Raw genomic sequence first — 25605 nt, forward strand, 5'->3', positions numbered from 1 at the left:
GACAGTCCACTGGTCTACAAAGACCAGCATGCAGATGGACATCAGGACAACAGATGGAGAAGCAGTTGTTGTTCATGTACAGACCTGAAAGATGGAATCCAGCTGGGTCTGATGCTGCTGGACAGACGGACCACTGGGGGACTCTGAGATCTGCTGGTCCACTCTGTGGAGGAATCATGAAGAACTAGGTCACATCATGTCTGAAGGTCCATGGAGTCATGTTTGGATGAGAACAGTCCACCAGAGGACTTCCTGTCATGTTAAAGGTTTGCTGGTCCTCCTGAGACGACTGAGATCGTCCACGTTTTACTCCCAGTACAAGGTCTCAATCTGGTGGTACAAGAAGGTCCACCAAGTGTCCACAAAGACCACCTTCTCAACAGATCAATGTTTACATGGTTCCAGGAACCATCTGTCCTCCTGCATCCAGCAGCACCTGCCACCTGAGGAGAACTTCCTCCCTAAATGATGTTGCAACCACAGCAGAAATATGCCCCCTGCTGTACAAACCGGTGAACTACAGTCTACAGAAGAGCCTCCAACACCCCCTTTATTGTCTGCTGTGTTTCTGGAAACATCAACAACCATCTAAGAATGGCAGCAAAACAGAGAAATGTTCATTTTAAACAGGTTATGATGAAAACATTTCAGTCTCAGTTACCTTTTTCAGAAACAACCTTTACAGACAACTCACCTCTCTGAAGGAAAACCAGGAGCATCATTAAAACTGATTAAAAAATCCTTTGATCTGTCACTCTTCAAGGACACACAGCTAGGACCAGGTTCAGGTTCAGGACCAGGTTCAGATTCAGGTCCAGGTCCATGGGAGTCTGTTTTCTGATGAAACCTGGGAAAAACAAATCTTTAGTTCCTGACATTTGCATCTAAACTTCTGGAAAAGGTAGTTTCAAGCCAGTCATATGACCATTTGTATAGTAATGATCTATTTGAATTTTTTCAGTCATGGTTTAGAATGCATCAAAGCACAAAGACAGCACTGGTTCTACTGGACCTCATAAGGGATTAGTGTCTGTAGGAGCCAAAACAGCATTTATGTTTTTGTTAAAGGAATATTTATGATTTCACCACTTCCCATATTTTTGGTTCTAGTTTATTGTTTGTTTTGGCAGTTTGGCTACTGATTGACAGTCTGGCCACTGAGTGACAGCTTGGCCACACCCATGGTAATTGTGGGTGTGGTGCCAGTTGACAAAGGGAAGTGGAAAATGTTTGTCAGACAATGGAGTCTGAGACTTAGTTGAGAAGCAAACACAGTTTTTTAACCACAACTAACCGTAGAATCTCACCATAGCATTCCCATACATTTTCTTTCTTTCCCATAAACAAGAACATACACTTTGTGCTGGCGTAAGAATTTTTGTGGGGTATTTTTTAAGTTTATTTTTACACAATGACTGGCTGCATGGTGGATCTGGATCTACAACCAAGGTGCGTTAAAACCACTCATCTAAGGCTGGGGCTGTGGCTATATTAAAGAAAATAGCCAGAACAGTGTCCATACTGGTTCTATTGGACCTCAGTTTGGATTTTGACCCTGTAGATCAGCATTTTACTGCAGGTTAGAGCATGTTGTTGGAATTAAAAGAGACAGCTCTAGATTGGTTTAAATCACATCAATGCTGATGATCTCGTTTACTCTGATCAAGATCAGGGCTCTGGCTCCAGCTGGAGAACTTTGAGACCGTGTTTGAGGGGAGGACACTGAAGAAACTGTCCTCCATCATGGACCAACAGGACCACCCCTCCACCTGGTACTGGAGAGACAGCGGAGTACCTTCTCCAGCAGACTGTGAAAGGTTTTGGGGGCCTACTTGACTTCTTGGTTCCATAACCTCAGGATCCTTTAAAACATTCATAAAGACCTCAACAGTGATGACGCGTTGAGAGAGGCCTTGCTGATGCAGTGCAACAACCCGACCACCTTCAAACACAAGTCTCAGTTACGTTGTTCAGAAACAACGTTTACAAACAACTTACCTCTCTGAAGGACAACCAGGAGCATCATTAAAATTGGTAATAAAACCCTTTGATGCATCACTCTTCAAGGACACACAGCTGGGTCCAGTTCCAGGTCCAGGTTCAGTTCCAGGTCCATGTCCATCTCCATGTTCAGGTTGTCTCCTGTAATAAAGGTGTTTGGTGAAGTGAGGGCTGAACTCTGACGTGCAGAAGAGTCATGGACAGTTAGAGGTGATCATCTCACCTCTCTTCTTCTCTCCGACTCTCAGGTTTTCCCCTCGGGGAGGTTTTAGAGGGAAGGACTCCGTCTTCTCTGTCCTCACACTGATCCATGCTGCTGGATTCACATCAGCTCACACACACCTTTTACCTTCATCTGCAGAGGAAACACACGTCATTGTAGATGTAAAACGACCAGCTGCTCCATCTTCATTTTTTGATGCAGGTGGTTTTTTTCATAAATGAATGATGTAGTGATGAAAAGGCAGCAGCTTCTCTCTAAAGTCTGAGCTCAGTGTGACTGGTGAAATATGTCTACATCCTCCTAAAATAATAGTAACATTTATGCAGCACGTTTCTAAGCAACCTTCAAAAAGTGTTTAAAAAGCAGCAAAGAATTAAAACAAGAGTAAAAAGTTCAAAAGGCTTCCTGATAAACTGAACATTGACAACAATAATAACAAAGGTGTCGTCTGTATGACACCTGTCCATTGATGAGGCCCCCTGCAGATCCCCTGCGGGGACACGACGCCGCCCTGCGGACGGCTCCTGAACTCATATCCCCCTCAGCTCATTGACATGCAATTCCAGTTGCTAAGGACCCCTGCCGGTACGACACCTTGCCAGCAACGTATTGTCTCATTCAATGTCCCTAGGCATTGTAATTCCAGTCCCTGCGTCTTGTTTCCCTGCTGGGACAGGCACCAGGAGAGTATCGGACTTCCAGCCCCCCGCAAGGCCACGCCTCTGACTGTCACACTGACTTGTTTAATTCTGTTGTTTGTTCTTGTATAAAAAAGCTTGTTACAAACCATTCGAGGTCAGCCCACCGAACGAGACACTGTCTGTATCTGTCGGCTGAATGCCGGCTAGATTAAAACCTCTCTATACCACGAGCGGACTTCTGAACTGGTTTTTGATAAATTCCACAACACCATCCATCATCTATAACTGCTTATTCCAGTGCAGGGTCACGGGGCTCTGCTGGATTCTCTCCCAGCTGGATGGTAGTCTTTTATTTCATATTTACTTTAGCTTTAGCTTTAAATAAAGAGTCAGACTTCCAAATGAAGTGAACAAGTTTACAGAATACAGTCAAGTTTCTGGAGAGTTCAAACATTAATGTACAAACTTACAGTTTGTTTGGATCGGTCCACAGCTCTCCTGTTGACTCGCTTCCACGGCCTGAAAAACCAGATCTGAGTCTCAAAAAGGTTCACAGGTAAGAGTCCAGAATCCGTCCCCTCGTCTCCAGGTGTAATGCAGTCTCGTTAACTGTTGGTAGACTGGATTCAGTGAATGGATCCATGGAATGAGCAAAGTTCAGGAACCGTCAGAAGCAGCAGTGATTTTGGTGTTGATGACAGATATTCATTTCTGCTGTGGTTTTATTGGTGAAGTCGGCTCTCGACCCTGGAGGACTGGAACTACTCTAGTCTTGTTCCTGTCAGTGGTTTCGACCAACAGGAGGCTGTTTTTTAGTTTTGTTGACAAGGAAGTACATACCTGACATGCCTCAGCTTCGTCTCAAACACCCAAACACATTTAGTTCTGCTGTGTCTACCTGAGGATTCACAGATGAAAGATAGTGCCCTGATCCGTCAACTCAGCTTCTCACGTCCCAGCAGCACGTTGACCAGCAGAACAAGACGGACCAGTTCAACCCAGTCAGAAGCAGCATCTCTGGAGGAAGTCCAGCTGTTAAAGGAACTAACTCATTTCTAACATTTAACACAACTTACAGAGAACCAACAACTGTGTCATATAGCAGAACTAACGTTGTCACAGTGACTGTTAAATAGTAACGTAGAATGTTTTGATTTGCAGTTAATGTGTCGTTGCCTTGCTTACTGAGACACTCTTTTTATGCCGGTTAGCTAGATGTTGTGTGCTCGCCATTAAATAAATATTACTGATCAAGCCGGCTCTCGATCATTCCACATGGTGTCAGAAGTAGTTCAACGAACAATCAAGAGACAAAGTAAGAAGACAGACGGCCAGAAAGAAGAAGAAGAAAGAAATGGCGAAGTTTAACCCTTTGGAAAACTACGACGGAGTGGCCCGAGTGGAGACAAGGGTTGGAGCGATAGATTCACAACAAAACACAAGGACCAGGGACAAGTACAATGTGAGCTGCCTGATTTCTGCCGTGTCCAACAAGGCAGAAACATTGTTAAGTCCTTCACGTTTGCTCAAGAGGACGATCGCCATGACTTTGTCTTCGTCATGTGGAAGTTTAAGGACTTCCTTTTACTTTTTAGGAGGAATATTATCCACGAACGGGCATGGGGCATGTTTACACCAACGGATCCAACGGTTGGGCGAGAAGGCAGAATGTTTCATCAGAGCCCTGTATGACCTCTCAGAGCACTGTGAGTTTAGAACATGTCCAGCAGGTCAGAGGTTACAGAGAATGAGAGGGAGATCAGTGAAAACACCAGCCATCTATAAATCCACAGTGAACACGGCACTCTAATAACTGAACCGGTCAAAAGAGAAGATGCTGTACCATATCCTGTGCACACTGCACGCCACATGCCCTTTCCCATGTTACAGAAAGCAGAGGTAGAAATACAGAAATACAATACAAATACAAAGAAATACAAAGATGGTGTCACCTACTGAATGGTGCACTCCCATGGTACCAGTCCTGAGGAAGAACACAACCAGGAGCTGCGGTGACCTGACAAAAGGAAATAAGTCAGTCAAAAGAGAACCCTACATCCTACCTTCCTCAGACGAGATAACAGCTAAGCTGAGCGATGCAACTGTGTTTTCTTCCCTTGATGCTGCCAGCGGATTTTGGCAGATCCCTCTGCATCCAGATAGATCCAAGCTGACAACTTTCATAACACCGTTTAGCAGATACCATTTCAAAAGATTAGCTTTTGGCATAACAAGTGCGCCGGAGATCTTCCAGCGGGAGATGCTGGAGACTCTGGAAGGACTGGAAGGCGTGGCGGTCCTCATGGATGACATCCTCTTCTACGGGAGCTGGATGGAGCAACATGAAGGTGCAGCTGCAGCGTGTTGAGTTGGGTGTCCATACTGGTTCTACTGAACCTCAGATAAGGGATTAGTGTTAGAGGTTATTATTTTTGGTCCAAAGCATTTTAGGAAGGGATTAGATGGTGTTGCAATGGCTTCCAGTGCAACTGTGAGAAACCTTGGTGTTGTTTTCAATCAGGATTTGTGGTTTAAACAGTATATTAATTAGGATTTTAAAACAGGGTTTTTCAATTTGGGTAATATCACAAACATCAGGAACATCCTCTCAGAAAAAAAAGTCCCAGGAATAAAAAAAATATTCTAGTGTGTCCAACTGAACTCCCAGCAGTCTGACCAGCACTTATCCAGCTGGACCCTCCGATGTGATTTCTTGCTTGTTTTGTTCTCTCAGATGTAAGTCGCTTTGGATATAAGCGTCTGCTAAATGACAGTAGTAGCAGTAGTAGTAGTAGTAGTAGTAGTAGTAGTAGTAGTAGTAGAGTGATGCCAAAAAACTAAGTAATGTAAGTAGTGTATTATTGGCAGGATGTCCCAGTAGTTCTCTGAATATCCTCAAGCTGATGCTCCAAAATGCAGCTGTGCGAGTGCTGACAGGAATCAGCAAGAGAGATCACGTCTCTCCAGTGTTAGACTCCTTCCATTGGTCCCCGTAAAATTTAGAATCCAATTCGAAATTTTATTAATTGCGTAGTCCTAAATGGCCTCGCTCTGCAATATTTGCAAGACCTGATAGTTCCTTATGTTTCTAATAGAGCTCTTCGTTCTCAGAGTGCATAATCCACAATCCAGGAGACCAGGGGCAACATGTACAAAGAGTGCGGCGCACAAAAACATGCATACGCCACTTTCTACACTCACGGTCGGATGTTCAAAAAGTGATTTGAACGCAGAAAGTTGCGGTCCTCCACATCAAGTCTGGCGTACACACATTTCTGAGGTTTTTTCTGTTAGCGAAACTCACTGGTGATGCAGTGAAATCCAGAATATGAGGAAACGTGATGTCATCAATAAGTTCACGACCACACGTGAAGGACACGACAGTCGCCACATTACCGGATAAGTTACGCAAGAGTGGAACAGCAATCTCACAATCAACAACATGAACATATGAAGGTAGGAGCACAACGATAGAACCTGTCAATCGAAACGATGGAACCTGTCAATCACAACGATGGATCCTGTCAATCACAATTATGGAAGCTGTCAAGGAATGTTGTGCTCCTGCTTGTGTGCTCGATTCCACGTTCATTGTGATGTTCAAAGAAATGTGCGTGGATTTGGGCGTACGCACATCTGAATTTTTTTTGAATTACTTAGTTGCATTCTAATGGACATATAAATGAATGCATTAAAATGCATAGACATATGCGCGAGAAATACGGCCGCCATCTTGGACCAGTCATCCTACCCATACGACAACATAAGACAGAACAGTATTGAAGATGCCAGAGCACTGTTCCGCGTATTCCTGTACAAAGCGGCGAACAATTGCGACCAGGGATCGGGGGATTACTTTTCACAAGTAAGATTCTGAAAATTAGGGCCCGAGCACTGACAGTGCGAAGGCCCTATTGTATCTGTAGGAATTTTCTTCTTTTTTTTTTCTCGTTTTTCTCATTTTTTTCCTTCTTCCGACGAAATGATGGCCTTTTTGCCCCCCTAAACGTGCCCTAAAAGTCACCAAATTTTGCATGCAAGCCAGGCCTGGCGAAAAATTTGATATTTAATGGTTTGCATTATTGGGCGTGGCCTAATGGCTCAACAGCGCCACTTAGAAAACTTCATGCCTCAAGCCCCACAATACGGTTTGACGTACATGCATGAAAATCGGTACACACCTGTATCATGTCGCAACTTAAAGGGGACCTATTATGTCATGTAATATCTATTTTAAACAGGCCTTGAATGTCTTAAAAACAAGCTTTTTTTTGCTAAATAAATTAGAAATTCAGCCTCTGAGCCATGTCTTTATCTCCCCCGTTTCTAACCTCTTTCTCTATGCTTAGTTGTGGGCGTGGTTTCACGCATCGCTCCTGTCGTGACATCACGACAGGAGCAGAATCTGAACGGCTCGTAGAAGCCACATGACACTGGATGGATCATCTGGGCGGCTGTACAGACACTGCAGAATTTGGTTGCTTTCTCTGAGTTGGCAGGCTGAGGGGAGACCACTTTATATTTGTTAAAGCAAGAAAAAACGTGTTTTTCATAATAGATCCCCCTTAAAGAAAAGTCTCTTGGCGCCGAAACCAAACAGGCCATTTTGAACCGTCGGCCATTTTGAATTAATCATGTAATTTTGGCGCCGGAACCGTAACGTGCACCCAGGTGTGTTATACATCAAAATGTGCGTCTCGATCCTGCGACGATTTTCTCAGTCAAAAGCGTTACAGTGACGACGATAAATGCCAAAAGTGCGCCCCCTAGTGCCCTCTAGTGGACATATAAATTACTGCATTAAAATGTACTTACCATATTTTCTGGACTATAAGCCGCTACTTTTTTCATAGGTTTTCAACCATGCGGCTTATACAAAGGTGCAGCTATTCTGTGGATTTTTCTTCCAGCACTCGGGGCGCTCTAACCGGAATTAGAATCAAAACTAAGACAAGATAAATGCAAAGAAGAAGAATACGCTACTTCTTCTTTAGTCGATAGAAGTAGTTAGAAGCAGATTTCAAATAGAAAAATAGATCAAATAAATACGGGTTATTTTCTCTTGGTTCTGTCCCATTTTAATCAGCAAAGTTGCTGCCGTGTTAAAAGACACTGTTAGGAAAGGATCTATTTAGGTACAAACATGTACATCATTTACAGTTCAAAATCCTTCTGTACATGTAGTAAATATCTAATCTAACAACATAAATATCTGCGGCTTGCATATCTTTTTTTTTTTTAATAGAACGGATGCGGCTTGTATGCAGGTGCGGCTTGTATATCTTTTTTTATTATTTTTTTAAAAATAGAGCGGATGCGGCTTATAGTCCAAAAAATATGGGTAGTTGCCCTTTAGTGGACATATAAGTTACTGCATCAAGATTTACGTAGTTGCCCTCTAGTGGACATATAAATTACTGCATTCAAATTATTTTATTTGCACTCTAGTGGACAAATAAATGACTGCATTAAAATTGACTTTTTGGCCCTCTAGTGGACAATACAATTAATAAGATTTTATTTATATAGTGCCTATACAAATTGTCTCTAGGATCTTTCCAAAGACACAGAACAATTATTACATAAACATAACATAAACACTGGCAGGTAAAAACTTCCCTAGTGGGAGAAAAACCTTAAGCCAAACAGTGGCAAGGAAAAACTATGCACTGTCCGCGCGGCACTTTCATACCACCCCTTTTATTGCCCTTCGGGGAAAATGGAGTCATTCCTTAATTTTAAGACCATGCGGTCAACGTAAAGACAATGTGGACTTAAAATCAAGGCTGATGTAGCACATATAGTCAGGCTACTATCAAGTGTGGGCTAGTGCAAGGCTCAAGGAGCTGATTGAAGGACAATGAAATACTGAGACCAAGGTTTGAATTTAACTGCAGTATATTGTTAAAATGATTAAAACATTACAAAAAGCACAACATATAACAGAAAAAAAACAGACAAAGGCCTTTCAAACAGTGACTAGATTAGTCATTTCAAATACTAGTATTTAGAGTACTGCACTTTTACTTCAGTTCTTAACCACTGTCAATGTCAGTCAAGCCAAGTCAGGAAAGTCCAAGGCAGGCTTGATGCTTATAGAGCCGTTGAACAAGGGCTCAAATCCTTTCTGCAGGTATTCAAGGTTCAGGGTTGGCTCGCCATCCAGTTAGATCAGTTCAAAGAAATTCAAAGCTTTCAATAAAGCCTGACCAATGCAGAATGAAGCACCATACACCACACCAATAATCTTCAGTGATTCAGCACCTCAGCTTTGGGAACTAGTGGAAATAGCTGAATTAGCATTGAAACTTCAAATGAAATGCTGAAGTGGATCTCAGCTCACCTCCAGGTGGTTTGCAGATTTCCTTCAAGGCTTGAAAGAAAATGTTTAGTGAGAATGGAGGATGGGTGCAGTGTGGAGCCTGCATCCATTGGCCCAGGGTCCAAAGGGCGTTTCCAGTTGGAGTGTCCAGTCAAAGGGTAGTGGGCGTGTCCACAGGTAACAAGATTCACTCAACTCTTTTCACCAGGGTTACACTGATCTCAGAGTTAAAGGAGCCGTCTGTAAGAAATGGCCAAAACTGGTACTGCAGTCACTTTCAAAATATTGTTGAGCGGCGTGTACCCTCCCCCTCCTCCCCCCGACCAGAGGTTGCCAGGTAGGCTACAGAATGCAGCAGGAACGTAGGCTGCCATGGCTGCCATAATTAGAGCCGAGCTGGCAACCCGGATGCCGAAACAATACTGACTTTGTGATTGGGAGATAGGTGGAGGGTGGAGCTTCAGGCCAAAACAAAACATGACAACATAAACATCAGTTGAGGGCTGCAACTCCTCTTTTTAAACTGGAATATCCTGGCTTGAGTGCTGTTGTCAGTGACATAAGTATTTGAAATGAACATCATTTTTAAATGTCTGTTGACATATCGGGGTCATTTTATGATTCGTTTTATTATTGCTCTTACATACAGCTCCTTTAAGCCTCAGAGCTGGGCGTTAAAATTGAAATTGAAGCTTCCTATGTTCACATAGGACTGTGGCCCAACACAGACAAGGTCTCATCCCTCGATGTGGACTGAGTCTCATCCCCTCCACCAAGACAAAGTCTCATCCCTCCACCCACACGGTCTCATCCATCCTTTTAATCAAAATTAATATTTGATTATTTTACACAGATTTGACACAAAGGTGGTATATTACAATCCTTACACGGGGCATCATTTATGTTGTGCCAGAAAGGGAATTCTGGTTCAGTTATTAGAGAGTTATTAATAATTGTCTTATGGTAGTTATAAATAATTAATAAAGAAGATGACTTATCAAAATGAATTTCCAAAATGATTCAATCAAAACGAGGCACCACCTGACTTTATCAGGAAATAATAACTAAACAGAAAAATCAGTCTCAAAGTAGCTGTTATTCCATATGTGCCAACCGGTTACCAGGGGTGGCGTTACAGAATAACAGTGAAGAAAGGAGTCCGAGCACAGACCTTTGCAACCAGCAGCCGTGACAAATATGTATAAAAAAACACAAAAAACTTCTCTCATTCAAATTAATCAGAATTTATTCACACAAGTGTCAAAAGACAAACACAAACTTCAAATGACATGTGTTTATCAGTGTCTATGTATGTGTGTGTGTCAGGACAAACCCACTTAACGTGGACCAAAAGGAAAATGATGGACAACATCACGTCACATAAGACCTCAAAGAGAGATAGCGGACGCACACTTTCAAAACTGCGTGTGGGTTGCTCCACCCGGACCTTCACCTCCTGAACTGAGTGTTTCCATCATCCATCCTTTGATCTGGACTGTAGATGAAGCTGTAAGAGGAAGCTGGAGTTCCTGGAGAAACCCACACAAGCACCAGGAGAACATGTGACCTCCACCCAGGAGTTGAAGGTCAGAGAGGAAGAGGAGTCATCACTTCATCTTCACTTGGTTTCTAACGCTGATGTTGGTTTATTTCAAGAGTACTTGAATACTTTTAGACAAGTTGCTGATGTTTTTACATGTTGGATGTTATATTAATATTTCCATCTTCTCACTTCATTTTTACATCAACAACTTTAAAAACTGAAGGAATCAAATTAAAACAATGAGATAAATCAATCAAATTTTGTACAAACTGGAAATGTTGAATGTAAAATGGAAATGGTTAGATTTGAAGTTCAAACTTTCTTTCAGTGAAGAAACAAGACTTTAAGAATCTAAACGTGAAGTCAAACATGAAAGAATTTAGAGACAGAATCAAGAATAAAATGAGATAAAAATCTAATTTATGATCAAACATCAACAATCCAGTAAATGATTTAATGTTTAAATGTGACAAAGATCAAATAAAAACACAATAAACAAAAAAACTAAAGAGAATCAGTGAGCCCAGGATCCAAAAGAGACAGTTTCTCTGACAGGAGGACTCTTGAGACTAAACTGGGCACAGAGACACCGAGGAACCAGACCAGGACCAGGGCCAGAGTCCAAATCCAGTACAGAGAGGTTCAGTGAAGGTGGTGTTGAAGGTGTGGAGGTGGATCAGTCTGTCAGAGACAACTTCATAGAAGGACAGAGTTCCAGCAGGAACGTCCACGTACACTGCTACTCTGCCAGAGACTGAAAATGGAGATGAGGTGATGATGGGTGTTTCTCTGTTATTGTGCCAGACTTGGTACTGACCATCTAGAGAACGGTCCAGACTCCAGGAATGATCGTTTCTTCCAAACCTACAGTCACCAGAGTTTCCTCTCCTGCTGATTTTTCTGTAACTCACTGATACAGAAACACCTCTGCTCCACTGGACCTCCCAGTAACAGCGACCCGTCAGAACTTCTCTACACAGCAGCTGATCCCAGTAATCAAACCTGTCTGGATGATCAGGATATGACTGATCCTGCTTCACATGTGTCATCTTCCTGTTTTCATCAGACAGTTTGATGTTGTCGTTGACTGTGTTTGTGTCGATGGTGAGTTGACAGGAATCTGATGGAGTGAACAAACAAGCAGCTGCAGTTATTATTGATCAGTTATTGATCACTGATGGACTCATGAACGAGTGAAGATGGTTGAATAAAAACACTTACACTTCCTCAGACCTGGTCTCAACCATTGTTGTCCAGCAGGTTCCACCCTGAAAGGAGGAGGGGGGTCAGACCAGCTCAGTCTCTTTCAGAGGAATCAGAAATGTCAGAGCCCCCCCACCCCATTACCTGTTGGGCACTCCCGTATCGCCTAAATAACATCCCACCACACCCCTGAGCAATCACCTGAGGTGGAGGAAAACCCCCACACCTGTGCCACCATAAATACCACAATATAACCCCCACACCCAGCAGTGTGTCCATGCCATGGATCTATAATATTAACTGGATGGTACACCGAAAATGGCCGCCCATTCATTTCAATGCAATTTACTCACCCAGCGCATAAGCCGAAAAAATGTCTGACTTCCGGGTTTACTTCCGCATTAAGGGGCCCATAAAGCATGCGCAGTTGAGTCACCTCCCATGATGATCTGGGGCCTCCTATCATGCCCCCGGGCAACATCAATGGCACCAACACGGCCGTGACGTCACGCCCAGAAAGAGACTTTTCTTTGACTTTTCTGGCCGTTATAAAACATTTTTGACGGATATAAAGTCCATGACTTAAAGATATAGAATACAAAGATTAGTAATTGCCGGTGATTACAGCTGGAGGTTCCTGTGAACAGTTTTAGAGGCTTCTCTTTTACTATTGCGGTCTATGGGAAAAAAGCTTTCTGGGCCCCATGGGATTTTTTGTTGCAGTACTGGCCACTGGAAAAAATCGGCGTGCCTTCTGAGTGCGAGACTCAGGGTCTGGTCCATACCTGAGAGTGTCCAGCCTCCAGCGAGGATCCTCCAGTCCAGCAGACAGAAGCTTCCCTGCTGAGTCCCCTGGATGGTTGTAGCTCAGGTCCAGCTCTCTCAGGTGGGAGGGGTTGGAGGTCAGAGCTGAGACCAGAGAAGCACTTCCTTCCTCTGAGATCAGACAGCCTGACAGCCTGCAGACACACAACACAGGTCTGCTGCATGTTATCTGCACAAGTGTCCTGCTGCAGACATATTTAGCAGCTTGTTCACTAGAACTGGAAAAGACTTGAATGAATCCTGACCTGAGAGAATCCAGTTTACAATGTGGACTCTCCAGTCCAGGACACAGCTTCTCCAGTCCAGAATCCTGCAGGTCGTTGTTGCTCAGGTCCAGTTCTGTCAGACTGGAGGACTGAGAGCTGAGAACTGAGGACAGAACTGGACAGATGTTCCCTGAGAGGTTACAGCCACTCAGTCTGCAGACGGAAGAAAAGAACAACAACCAGGTTATTTCACTGTTATGGAAGAAAATGTAGTTGTGTCTCCAACTGTTCTGCTGGTCTTCAGTAAAGTTTGTGATAAATCACATTCTCAGCAACAAATAATTCAAACTGCTTTACATGATAAAAACATGAAAAGTAAAGAGGAAAAAGTTAAAATCATGACTTTTAGTGCAGTTGGCAGAATAAACAAAAGTTAGACTTAAACTAGAGTTACAATTAAGAACTAATATTAACATTGTTTAAAGTTAAATTCAGAATAGTTTCAATAACCCATTAAAGGCTGTAAACTAACGAGTTTTAACTTGATTCAAAGGAACTGAGGGTTTCAGTTTCTGCACGTTTGTTCCAGATCTGTGGAGCATAGAAGCTGAATGCTACTTCTCCATGTTTGGTTCTGGTTCTGGTTACACAGAGCAGACCTGAACCATAACACTTGAGAGGTCTTGATGGTTGCTATGGCAACAAGTCTCTGATGTATTTTGGTCCTTAACCATTCAGTGATTTTTAAACTACCAGAAGTATTTTAGAGTCTATTCTCTGAGGTGCCGGGAGCCAGTGTAAAAATCACAGAACTGGACTGATGTGGTCCACTTTCTTAGTTCTGGTGAAAACCAGCAGCGTTCTGAATCAGCTGTGTGATTGACAGCTAGTAAAACCTGTGAAGACGCCGTTGCAGTAATCAAGTCCACTGAAGATAAACATGGATGAGTTCTTCAAGGTCCTGCTGAAACATCAGTCCTTGATCCTGGAGATGTTCTTCAGGTAATAGAAGGACGACTTTGTACATGTTTTAATGTCTCTGAAGGTCCAGGTCTGAGTCCATGACTACACACAGATTTCAGGTCTCATCAGTGGTTTGTAGCTGTAATAGCTGAACCTGTGTGCTGAGTCTTAAACTCTCTTCTTCTAGTCCAAAAACCACTACTTCAGTTTTGTTTGTGTTCACCTGAAGAACATTATCCCACATCCACTTATTGATTTGTTCTCTGCATCTACTCAACACTCGTATGGGCTCATTGTCTCCTGGTGACATTGTAATGTACTGTGCTGCGTAGTTATGGTAATTTATCTTGTTGTGTATTATTATCTGAGCTAACAGAAGCATGTAGATGTTAAATAGGAGGGGTCCTAGGATAGAACCTTGGGGAACCTCACATTTCATTTCTGTTGATTCTTATGTAAAGTTACTTGACACAAAGTAGTCCCTGTCCTTTAAGTGAGACTCAAACCAGGCAAGTATTGTGCCAGAAAGTCCGACCTAGTTCTCCAGTTGCTCTAGTGAAATACTATAACAACGGTAGAAGATGCTGCGCTGAGGTCCAAAAGTACCGGCACTGTGGTTCTTCCACAGTCTACATTTATGTGGATGTCATTGAACACCTTGAGAAGGGCAGTCTCAGTACTGTGGTGAGCACGAAAACCGGATTGGAAGACGTCGGCTCATCCTGGTCCAAAAAGGAAATGTTCACCTGGACGGACGGATGTGCGGACACACAGCTGTACAGACGGATGTTCCCACCTCCAAGGTGTGTGGATGTGGTTATGAAGAACCCCTGGTTCCTCCTCCAGCGTCTCTGGATGATTCTTCACGTTCTGCTTTTGACCAGAGGATAAAAACTGACGGTCACGTTGATGCAGCTTCTGACAGATACCACGTCCCCATGACGCTGCAGGGGCATTCTGCATCACTTCCTGTTGCGGTCTGTGTGTCGTAGTGCATCTCTCCTGTCTGCATCACTGATAAGCGCTCCATTTCTGAGTTTAGCCACATGTTTACCGCCGTGAACTCGGGGTACGCACCTCGCCACTAAAACACTAAGTTAGTGTGGTACCGCTGTGTAACTCTACCAAAACAATGTGGGAATCCGGAGTTTTCTCTGGACCTCAAATCTGACCGGTGACATGTTTGATGGCATGTCGTCTTTAACCGCTGGCTGTCCAGGTGGAGACCAAGCACCGACCATCTCACTTCTGGGTCGGGTCTCATGAGGAACTCTGACTCGCTGCAGTTCCTCGACTGGCTGCTAGAGTCTGCAAAAACCAGCTCATCGTTGATTTCACATCCACGAAAACTCTGAGGACGGTGAATGTGTCTGTACCACGTCAGGAGAGTTTATAGAAAACATTACATCTATTTGTAACATGACTGATGGACAGTCGGATCATCCGCCATACGTAGTCCGTACATTCCATGTAGCCAGTTTGAGGGGTCTATTTCTTCTTTTAAGAAATGGTTGGTGCTCTGGCAAGCGCCTGGGCAGGTAGTTCAGAGTTCCAGCTGTTGCCCATGTAGCATGGTTCTCTCTCTCCACGGCGCTGGATTGTCTGGGGGAAAGGCGAGCCAATACAACCCAAATTCCAGTGCCGTCGCAGGTGCTGCCGGTCAGTCGTGCAATGCATCAGCTGATCGCCATTTGATGGGGGCACCAGCTCCCAGTGCCACTTCCGCCGATCTAACCGTTGTAACTGGTTGCAGCTGTCGTCCGCCTGGATTCACCGTTGTGGTCTTCAGTCGTAACCCTTACCAGGGGGACGCGTTATACCCCGCGACACCGGGTCCCCGTCTGAACTTAGCTCCTGCACAAGCAGTACCCAGCCCCGCGACGTACAGCGCCCTCCACAGTACAAACAAAAACAGTTACAAAGAAACCCCACATAGGAAAGTGGCTGTTACAGTACTGATTAGACCACACTGAGGTTTAAACCTTTGATTTCTGTGTGGAGTGTTGAGGGGACTTTCTAGTGAAGTGGGTTCTACCAGTAAAACTGGACTGAAGTGAATTATCTGCTGCAAGGGAGTCAGCAGGAAAAGACTTGAATGAATCCTGACCTGAGAGACTCCAGTTTACAGTGTGTACTCTCCAGTCCAGGACACAGCTTCTCCAGTCCAGAATCCTGCAGGTCGTTGTTGCTCAGGTCCAGTTCTGTCAGACTGGAGGACTGAGAGCTGAGAACTGAGGACAGACCTGGACAGATGTCCTCTGAGAGGTTACAGCGATTCAGTCTGCAGAGAGAAAGAAAAGAACAACAACCAAGTTAGTTCACTGTTATGGAAGAAAATGTAGTTGTGTCTCCAACTGTTCTGCTGGTCTTTTAGGTCCAATGTGTCATTAAAGCAGTGTTTCTCAATCCTGGTCCTCGTGGGCCCCTGTCCTGCATGTTTTAGATGTTTCCCTGCTTCAGCACACCGTGATAAAAGTACCTGTGTCATCAACAGAGCTGTGCAGACCTTCGTGACGAGCTAATGAGGACCTTTAATTAGAATCAGGTGTGTTGGTGCAGGGAAACATCTAAAACATGCAGGACAGGGGCCCACGAGGACAAGGATTGAGAAGCACTGCATTAAAGTCTCTGGAAATGAAATAATCAGCGTAAACTCACTCATGTGAGGTTGTGCTTAAAAAAAGACCCCAAACAAGTGAAGAAAACATGAAATCTGGAGGAAAAAACAGAGGTCCAACAAGTGGCTGTTGGTACTTACAGAACTTTCTTGGAGGCTTGGACCACCGGCAGCAGCCTCCGTAGAGCCTCCTCTGAAGCTGAGAACTTCTTCAGGTCAAACACCTCCAGATCTCCTGATGACAGTAAGATGAAGACCAGAGCAGACCACTGAGCAGGAGACAGTTCATCTGTGGAGAGACGTCCAGACCTCAGGGACTGTTGGACCTCCTCCACCAGAGACCGATCGTTCAGTTCATTCAGACAGTGGAACAGGTTGATGCTTCTCTCTGCAGACAGGTCCTCACTGATCTTCTTCTTGATATATTTGATAGTTTCCTGATTGTTTTGTGAACTTCTTTGGTTTGATGTCATAAGACCTCGTAGAAGGTTCTGATTGCTCTCCAGTGAAAGACCCAGGAGGAAGCGCAGGAACAAGTCCAGATGTCCGTTTGGACTCTCTAAGGTCTTGTCCACAGCTCTCAGATAGAAACCGGTTGAAGAACGGTGAGCTGTTAGTTGATCTTCCAGCAGGTTGAATCCAGAGCTGATGAAGGTCTGACGGACATGAAGAGCAGCCAGAAACTCCTGGACACTCAGGTGAATGAAGCAGAAGACCTGGTCCTGGTACAGGCTGCTCTCCTCTCTAAAGATCTGGGTGAACACTCCTGAGTACACTGAAGCCTCTCTGACATCGATGCCACACTCTCTCAGGTCTGGTTCATAGAAGATCAGGTTTCCTTTCTGCAGCTGCTCAAAAGCCAGTTTTCCCAGAGACTCCACCATCTTCCTGCTCTCTGGACTCCAGTGTGGATCCGTCTCAGCTCCTCCGTCATACTTGATCTTCTTCAGTTTGGCCTGGACCACCAGGAAGTGGATGTACATCTCAGTCAGGGTCTTGGGAAGCTCCCCTCCCTCTCTGGTTTCCAGGACGTTCTCCAGGACATTCTCCAGGACCGTAGCAGTGATCCAGCAGAATATCGGGATGTGGCACATGATTTGGAGGCTCCGTGATGTCTTGATGTGGGAGATGATCCTGCTGGTCTGCTCCTCATCTCTGAACCGCTTCCTGAAGTAGTCCTCCTTCTGTGGGTCAGTGAACCCTCTGACTTCTGTCACCATGTCAACACAGTAAGGAGGGATCTGATTGGCTGCTGCGGGTCGTGTGGTGATCCAGAGACGAGCAGAAGGAAGCAGGTTCCCCCTGATGAGGTTTGTCAGCAGCACGTCCACTGATGTGGACCTTCTGGGGTCACTGACGATTGTAGAGTTGTGGAAGTCCAGAGGAATTCGACTCTCATCCAGACCGTCAAAGATGAACGTGACCTGGAAGTCTTCAAAGCTGCAGATTCCTTTGGTTTCAGAGAAGAATCCATGAACTAGTTCCACCAAGCTGAACTTCTCCTCTCTCAGCACATTCAGCTCTCTGAAGGTGAATGGAAGCAGGAACTGGATGTCCTGGTTGGTTCTGCCTTCAGCCCAGTCCAGACTGAAACGCTGTGTTAACACTGTTTTCCCGATGCCAGCCACTCCCTTCGTCATCACCGTTCTGATTGGTCCTCCTCTTCCAGGTGGGGGTTTAAAGATGTCTTTCCGTCTAATGGCTGTTTCTGCTCTGTCTGGTTTCCTGGAAGCTGCTTCAATCTGTCTGACTTCATGTTCGTCATTGACCTCTCCGGTCCCTCCCTCTGTGATGTAGAGCTCCGTGTAGATCTGCTCCAGAAGGGTTGTCTTTCCTGCTCTAGTGATCCCCTCAGACACATGCTGGTGCTTCTTCTGCAGGTGACCTTTGAGTTTGGATTGACAAATGGCAGCGACGGTATCTAAATAAAGATGAAATAAAGAAAACCTCTTAGTGATTAAAACCAGCCCACAACAAGTTCTACTTCCTCTAAAGAATCAACATTTCAACATTCACTGATCAGCGATTAAATGAAGAGTATTGAAACTTTTCGCTCCCAAAAACCCCTCAATCAGTCAGAGGAACAAGAACAGTGTTTCCTCTACGATTCACTTCAGACACACAAGTTGTGTTTGTTTTGTGTTTTCTGGAACTAAACATTGAATCCAAACGGTTCACCTCTTTGGAATAAAACTTTTATTTAGTGGGATATTAATGACCCTATTAATGAGATGTTCCTAACAGATGTTGTGCAACTCAAGGTAGCTTGGCTGTCCAGTTATCAAGGCTAATGATAATTCTATTAAAGAATTATTAATAATTAATAAAGTTGACTATTTATCAAATTGTATTATCAAAAATGATAATTCTCGTAGGGGCACCACCGCCGGGGCCTTACTTCCGGTGGGATTCGATAACTAACAGCAGAAAATCAGTCTCATTATGATTTGAATTATCCTGCAGAACAGCAAATCCTACAGAATAACAGTGAAGGCGTGATATCCGAACACTAGGCTCTGCTTAAACAAATCAATTTGTGACCAAATCTTGCATGAAATAACACAACCACTCATAAAGAAATCAATCAGAATTTATTTACATACGGGTGTCAAAAGATGATAAACGCAACACCCAAATAAACCTGATGGCAGAAATGGCTTAAGTATCCATAAAACAATTAATTAACTAGAAAAACAACAATCAATAAAATGAAACATAAACGTTAAATGCATGGAATGAAAAAAAAGAAGAAATCAAGCAATAATAACGAAGATACAGAACATCTACAGTTCAACGGGGTTCCTGTGGTCTTTTAAAGATGGACGCGCCCTCTGGCCACGTGCAATTAGAACTGATGGTGATCCCGGTGTTAAACCGTGATCAACTGCAGAAAACAGCGCTTTAAAACATGAATGACTAGCAGAAAGTAGTGCCTACAAATTAATGAAAACAGTCCTTATAATGATGGTGGTGTAATCTCAGCTCTGAACACAGATTTGGCTCTGTAACACTCCCAGTTAAACTCATACACCCAGGTCTCAAAACCTCACGCCTCCTCGGGTCTCCGGGTGCCGATCAGGGGTTCCTGCCGGGTCTTTGGTCGGAGTCCGATCCCAGAGAGTCCTCCCGCCTCTCCCGCTCCTCCTCCTGACTCTGGAATCACGAGAGGACGGGGGTACAGCTGAAGCAGCCGGCGCTCCAGCCCCGGTCCGGAGGCTATCACGTCGTCTCGGGGGCGCGCGGGGCCAGTCTACTTCTTCTGAGTGCTGGTGCCCGTCGGCCTGAGCGCGTGGCCCCGGGACGGGCGGCGAGATGCGTCTCGGTTCTGCGCGGGGCAGGCTGTCCACAGGTCCTTTCAGGTGAAGTTTAAGAGCAGAGAGAGAGAAGTTAGGAAAGAGGAACGGGTCTCACCCTGGGCCGGGGCCGAGCTTCGGAGCGGCTTCCCCCCCCTTTCCAGCTCCCAGGGACCGGGGACACGTGAAGCAGGACTCTGGATGAAAAGTTGAGACCGAGAGCTGATGGGGGCGGCTCCGTGCACCGCGGCTTCAACGGGCTGCAGGTCCAACGGAGCGGCCCGATGGGGCCTTACACCTCCCCCCAGCCGGGGGGAGAAAGGGAGATGGGATCTTGGCCCAGAGCCAAACGATCCAGCTCGGATGAGAGGGTGGTCGGAAGAGCGAAAAAGAAGCAGCGGCAGGGGTTTTGATCCTACGCGCGCTGCAGTGACGTCATCGGTGCCTCATTGCGATTGGATGCGCGCGCTTGTAGGCGCCACCCCCCCCCGCAAGGCATGCTGGGGGTTGTAGTTCAGGCAACGGTTGCCATTTTAGGAGGCACATTTAAACCGGTTTTAGGCTTGGGGGGTTGACCATGGTTTCAAAGTTTTCTTCTGTTCAAAGGGGCAGCACCCGAGGGGGCAGCAAACCGAGGCCTGGTTTACTGGGTTTTGCTGTCCTGCTTTTGATCTGCCATGCAGCGGGGGTCGTAAATCCCCAGGGAGTCTGTTTCCCTGGCAGAAACTTTCCTTGCTGGCTTTGATCTGTTTTGACCCCCCCTCTTGGGGTCATAAACTTGCTATCTCGGGCCGGGCCGAGATGACCAGACGTTGGCAGCAGGGTTCATAAAACTGACTATAGCTTTCGGCCTTTACTGTTCTGAAAATGTTCACCCAATCATGAATACATAATCATTTATAAATTCAGAGTTCAGATGGGCATATGGGCGGGCACAACACAGAAGACTGGTGCAAGAAGATAAGCTGAGTTACTCCACGTTCCAGTGGTTTTAATGTTACTGATCTGTGAATGTTGGTCATCTACTGAGACATTTGGTGTCATTTATCCAGCAGCTCAGATGTTCAGAGAAACGTCTTACTGCTCAGCAGGAGGTCAGCCAGCTTCTCCTGCTTCCTCCCCCTCAAGAAATTCACTGTGATTTTCATGAATGCCTCTCTGATGCTCTTCTGCTCTTCATCTTCATCCTCCTCCAGAGTCTCTGAGGATTCTGGGTAATCTGGACTCAGAACCTTCTGGATCTTCTTCAGCTCGTCCTTCACAAACATGACGATGTCGTCCTCCAGCAGCTGGAACAGAAGATCATATGAATGACCCAACCAGACTGAAATCATGGAGACAAACATCAGGTCCATGATGCACAGACTGACAGTCCACTGGTCTACAAAGACCAGCATGGAGACAAACATCAGGACAACAGATGGAGAAGCAGTTGTTGTTCATGTACAGACCTGAAAGATGGAATCCAGCTGGGTCTGAGGCTGCTGGACAGATTGACCACTGGGGGACTCTGAGATCTGCTGGTCCACTCTGTGGAGGAATCATGAAGAACTAGGTCACATCATGTCTGAAAGTCCATGGAGTCATGTTTGGAAGAGAACAGTCCACCAGAGGACTTCCTGTCATGTTAAAGGTTCGCTGGTCCTCCTGAGACGACTGAGAACGTGACAGATACAGGAAATCTTCCCTCTCTCATGCCACAACCTGGTACAATAATTAATTTTAATTTAATGTATATGATGTGGGGCCCTGGACAGCTCACTGCGTTGAGCGGGTGCTGTTTACAGATGCTACTGCCCTCGAGCAGGCAGCGCAGGTTTTGCACTTTGAAGTTCTACTTAGAACCTCCTTAAGATCCAGAAGAGCAGAGTGTTAATTCTTAACTGGTCTTAATTTTGATCAGGAGTGTACATATAGACATTTTTAGGTAGCGCTTTTATACTTTTTACATTTTATTTTGAGCTCGTCACTGTCTGTTCCTTGTATGTTATGATCCTGCGTCCCAATAATATCCCAATCCTGGGATCAAGAAAGTACCTTTTATCTTATCTGGCAGATTCCAGTTTGTTCATGTTCATGATGTTTCTTCAGAACAGACGAGGGTCTGGTACGGTGTCCCGCAGGGTTCAGTTCTAAGTTCTGCTACGGTGTCCTGCAGGGTTCAGTGCTAGGGTCTGCTATGGTGTCCCGCAGGGTTCAGTGCTAGGGACATTCTTGTTCAGTTTACACTTGCAGCCCTTGGGAAGTATGAAGTAGAACCACGGTATCAATGTTCATTGCTATGCTGATGATACGCAGGAGCGAAAAACTGAAAGGAATCATGCATCAAGTCCTAGACGACCTTGCTCCACAATATTTGCAAGATATTTGCTAGACATGCTGCTATAGGGCTATACTGCAGGGGGACACCAACATGATCCAGACCTGCAGCCCCCCCCCCCCCCCCCCCCCCCCCCCCCCCCACCCTATGTTTACATAGTGGGCTCAATAAATCCTTCTGTTGATATTTCTCTGAGTCTGCTATTGGGTCCGCTCTGTAGTTAATTTATATAAAACTCACTTCACTGAGGGAGAACATTGGGTATCTTTAAAATCATAAAAGAAATACAATGATCTGTCACTCTTCAAGGACACACAGCTGGGTTCAGGTCCAGGCTCGGGCTCAGGACCAGGTCCAGAATGTCTCCTGTAATAAAGGTGTTTGGTGACTTGAGGTCATGTTCTGGTCCCTGGAAAGACCCTAGACACAACTTGTATTGTAATAGACGCTTTATAGATAAAACTGAACTGAAAATAAACAAGACACATATTTCTAAAACTAAAATAATCATGTTACGATAAAAACATTTCAGTCTCATGTTTTTCAGAAGCATTTATGTAAAACTCACCTCACTGAAGGAGAACGTTGGGTATCTTTAAAATCTAAAATTACACCCTTTGATCTGTCACTCTTCAAGGACACACAGCTGGGTTCAGGTCCAGGTTCAGATTCAGGTTCAGATTCAGGTCCAGGTCCAGGTCCAGATCCAGGTCCAGGACCACACCTGTAATAAAGGTGTTTGGTGAGGTGAGGGCTGAACTCTGATGTGCAGAAGAGTCATGGACAGTTAGAGGTGATCATCTCACCTCTCTTCTTCTCTCCGACTCTCAGGTTTTCCCCTCGGGGAGGTTTTAGAGGGAAGGACTCCCTCCTCTCTGTCCTCACACTGATCCATGCTGCTGGATTCACATCAGCTCATACACACTTTCTACCTTCATCTGCAGAGGAAACACACGTCATTGTAGATGTACAACGACCAGCTCTGACTGATCTTCTCTTCAGCTTCATTTCCGACAGCAGTGAGGACGCTGCTGCACTTCTACTATCCGACCACTAGATGGAGTCATGGAGCTGCAGCTCAGCTCACACCCTCAACTCACATTTACACTCCATTTAATCACACGTTTGCTCTTAGTTTCTGTCTCCAGGACAAAAGATCATCATTGACCCTTAATTACTGAAACACCTTAGACCCTGGTGAGTCCAGTCCTGGACCCAGTTTACACACAAACCAGGTACTGGGGTGGATGGTCATCTACCTCACACTCAGATCCCTCCTGGACACTGAGGAGCTCCTCTATGGAGCCAAATCAAGGCCAAAAGTTTTGCTAATTTGAAAATAAAATTTGAACCTGAAAATTATTTTTTACAGTTTCAATTTATTTTTTTTCGGTATCAGATCTTTTTTTCAGTTTCAGAACTTTTTATTTCAGTTTCAAATCTTTTTTTCAGTTTCACATCTTTTTTTTTCAGTTTCAGACTTTTGGCCCCGATGTGGCGTGGGGGGCGTGGCATCAACTGAGATGTGCGTGGCATCATGAGTGACAGCATAAGAGAGAAGGCTGGGGACGTTCCTCAGTCATGTTGCCTTCATGATTCAACACTGTATATACACCATATTCACGTGATTGGCAGTGGAAAAAACGGATACTAGTAACACATTTCTTTTTAAAAAGCTGTTTTAGACCGTACTTGGTAGTATGTGGAAGTGGGAAATGTCAAACTTTAAAGTGTGGCTGTTGAACTGTACAGTCTGGCATACTTTATTGATTTCATACTGCGATTGGTGCCAAGTACGCTGTCAGGTGTCAGCTGACAGCGTGGACCATCCTCATCCTCATCCCCAACCTCATCAAAAGATTTTAGGATGTGAGGTTTGTGAAATCCCACAGTAGAGACCAGGTCCTGCCTCAGTCCACAAGGTTGACGTGAGTTTATCCTGAAAATGTTTGAGGAGGTTTTAGAAGAAGTTCTATCTTCAAAACTTTACCACAAATGTGAAGTCATAACAAATATTCTCATTTAAAAAACATCTTAATACAACATTCTGTTAACAAAAATGAAGTTATAACTTTATATTTACTCCTCGAGTTCACATCGCTGACCTCTGTGTTCAAATGTCCAACTTTACAGCAGAAAGAAACATATTTACAGTTTGGTTCAAAACACTGAAAGAGGAGTAAAAAAATAAGGTTGTATCTTCATTGTTGTTTAACAGAATTTATATGATGGATGTTTTCGCAGTTCTTAAACTACTGTTTAGTAGCCTGTTTGCTGAGCTGTCACGTCATAAACACACACATTGATGTCTCCAACTGCAGAAATACTGAACTTTGTCTTCTAGAGTAGGCTACTGCAGTAGACTTTTTTATTAGATTAATATTTAACACCCAGCAGGCAGAAGCTGCTGCCACCATCTTTTGTTAACCGCTATGGTCCGGGGTAAGAACTCTGAGAACACACACTTCATCACAGTTCAGAAAAAGATATTTACAATATATGTCTTAAGAACTACTGAAGACAACAGCAGTTACTTCATAGGCCAAAGAGAGGACTGGCCAACTTTAAACAGTTATTAAACAGTCAGAACACACAGTAATATTGAATAACTGCCAGATATTTAAAAAATGGGCAGGAGCACTGATTCTTTGCACATTTGACAATTCTACAGCCATAAAATCAAATTAAAGCTGCAAGCAGCGATGAACGGGCCCTTGCGCGTGCAATTTCACCAATTATGTTCAAGGACTCAATACCGAGTCCGATGACACCACCCACGACTCTCTACATCAAACCATTCAAAAGTTATGGCAGAGAAAAGTTTTCTAGGGGGCGCTGTTGAGCCATTAGGCCACGCCCATTAATGCAAACCATGAAATATCAAATTTATCACCAGGCCTGCCTTGCATGTAAAATTTGGTGACTTTTGGGGAACTATCAAATATAGACCAATCAGATGAGGGGGGCGCGCTTTTTAGCATCTAGCGTCGCCACGGTAACACTTTTAAAAGAGAAAGGTAATGCGCGTAGTTGCAGGATGGAGACGCACATTTTGATGTATAACACACCTGGGTGAACTTTACGGTTCTGGCTCTGAAGCGGCTGAAGAAATGGCATAAATTTCACCAAAATGACGACGATTAATTCAAAATGTTCAAAATGGCCGACTTCCTGTTCGGTTTCGGCCATGGCGCCATAAGACTTTTCTTTAAGTTGCGACATGATACAGGTGTGTAGCGATTTTCATGCATGTACGTCAAACCGTATTGTGGGGCTTGAGGCACAAAGTTTTTTCTGTCTGAACCACTCAGATGAAGGGTGGGTGCACATTTTGGCGTCTAGCGTCGCCACGGTAATGCTTTTGAAAGAGAAAAGTAATGCGCGTCGTCAACAATTTCCGCATGTTTTCTCCGCCTGTTTCAACTCCAGACAAAGAGGAGTAGCAATT

General features: G+C 44.6%; 1 protein-coding gene and 1 long non-coding RNA gene across 2 annotated transcripts; both read right to left on the reverse strand.

Annotated features, from left to right (window-relative positions):
* Positions 1 to 84: 84 nt before the first annotated feature.
* On the reverse strand, positions 85 to 2109 carry LOC133446775 (uncharacterized). The gene is made up of 3 exons (XR_009782879.1): positions 1999 to 2109; positions 695 to 847; positions 85 to 163 (listed from the first exon to the last, which is right to left on the reverse strand). It is a non-coding gene; the product is annotated as an uncharacterized LOC133446775 (long non-coding RNA).
* An 8341-nt stretch (positions 2110 to 10450) lies between these two features.
* On the reverse strand, positions 10451 to 23052 carry LOC133447334 (NACHT, LRR and PYD domains-containing protein 3-like). Its single transcript, XM_061726006.1, has 10 exons — positions 22964 to 23052; positions 22398 to 22520; positions 21289 to 21367; positions 20919 to 21126; positions 16686 to 18465; positions 16035 to 16208; positions 13004 to 13177; positions 12719 to 12892; positions 11952 to 11998; positions 10451 to 11850 (listed from the first exon to the last, which is right to left on the reverse strand). Exons 1-10 carry the CDS (start codon positions 23050 to 23052, stop codon positions 11300 to 11302), a joined length of 3399 nt encoding a protein of 1132 aa, XP_061581990.1. The 3' UTR covers positions 10451 to 11299.
* Between the last annotated feature and the right edge of the window lie 2553 nt (positions 23053 to 25605).

The sequence above is a fragment of the Cololabis saira genome, chromosome 7, assembly GCF_033807715.1.
Source record: "Cololabis saira isolate AMF1-May2022 chromosome 7, fColSai1.1, whole genome shotgun sequence".
Lineage (NCBI taxonomy): Eukaryota > Metazoa > Chordata > Actinopteri > Beloniformes > Belonidae > Cololabis > Cololabis saira.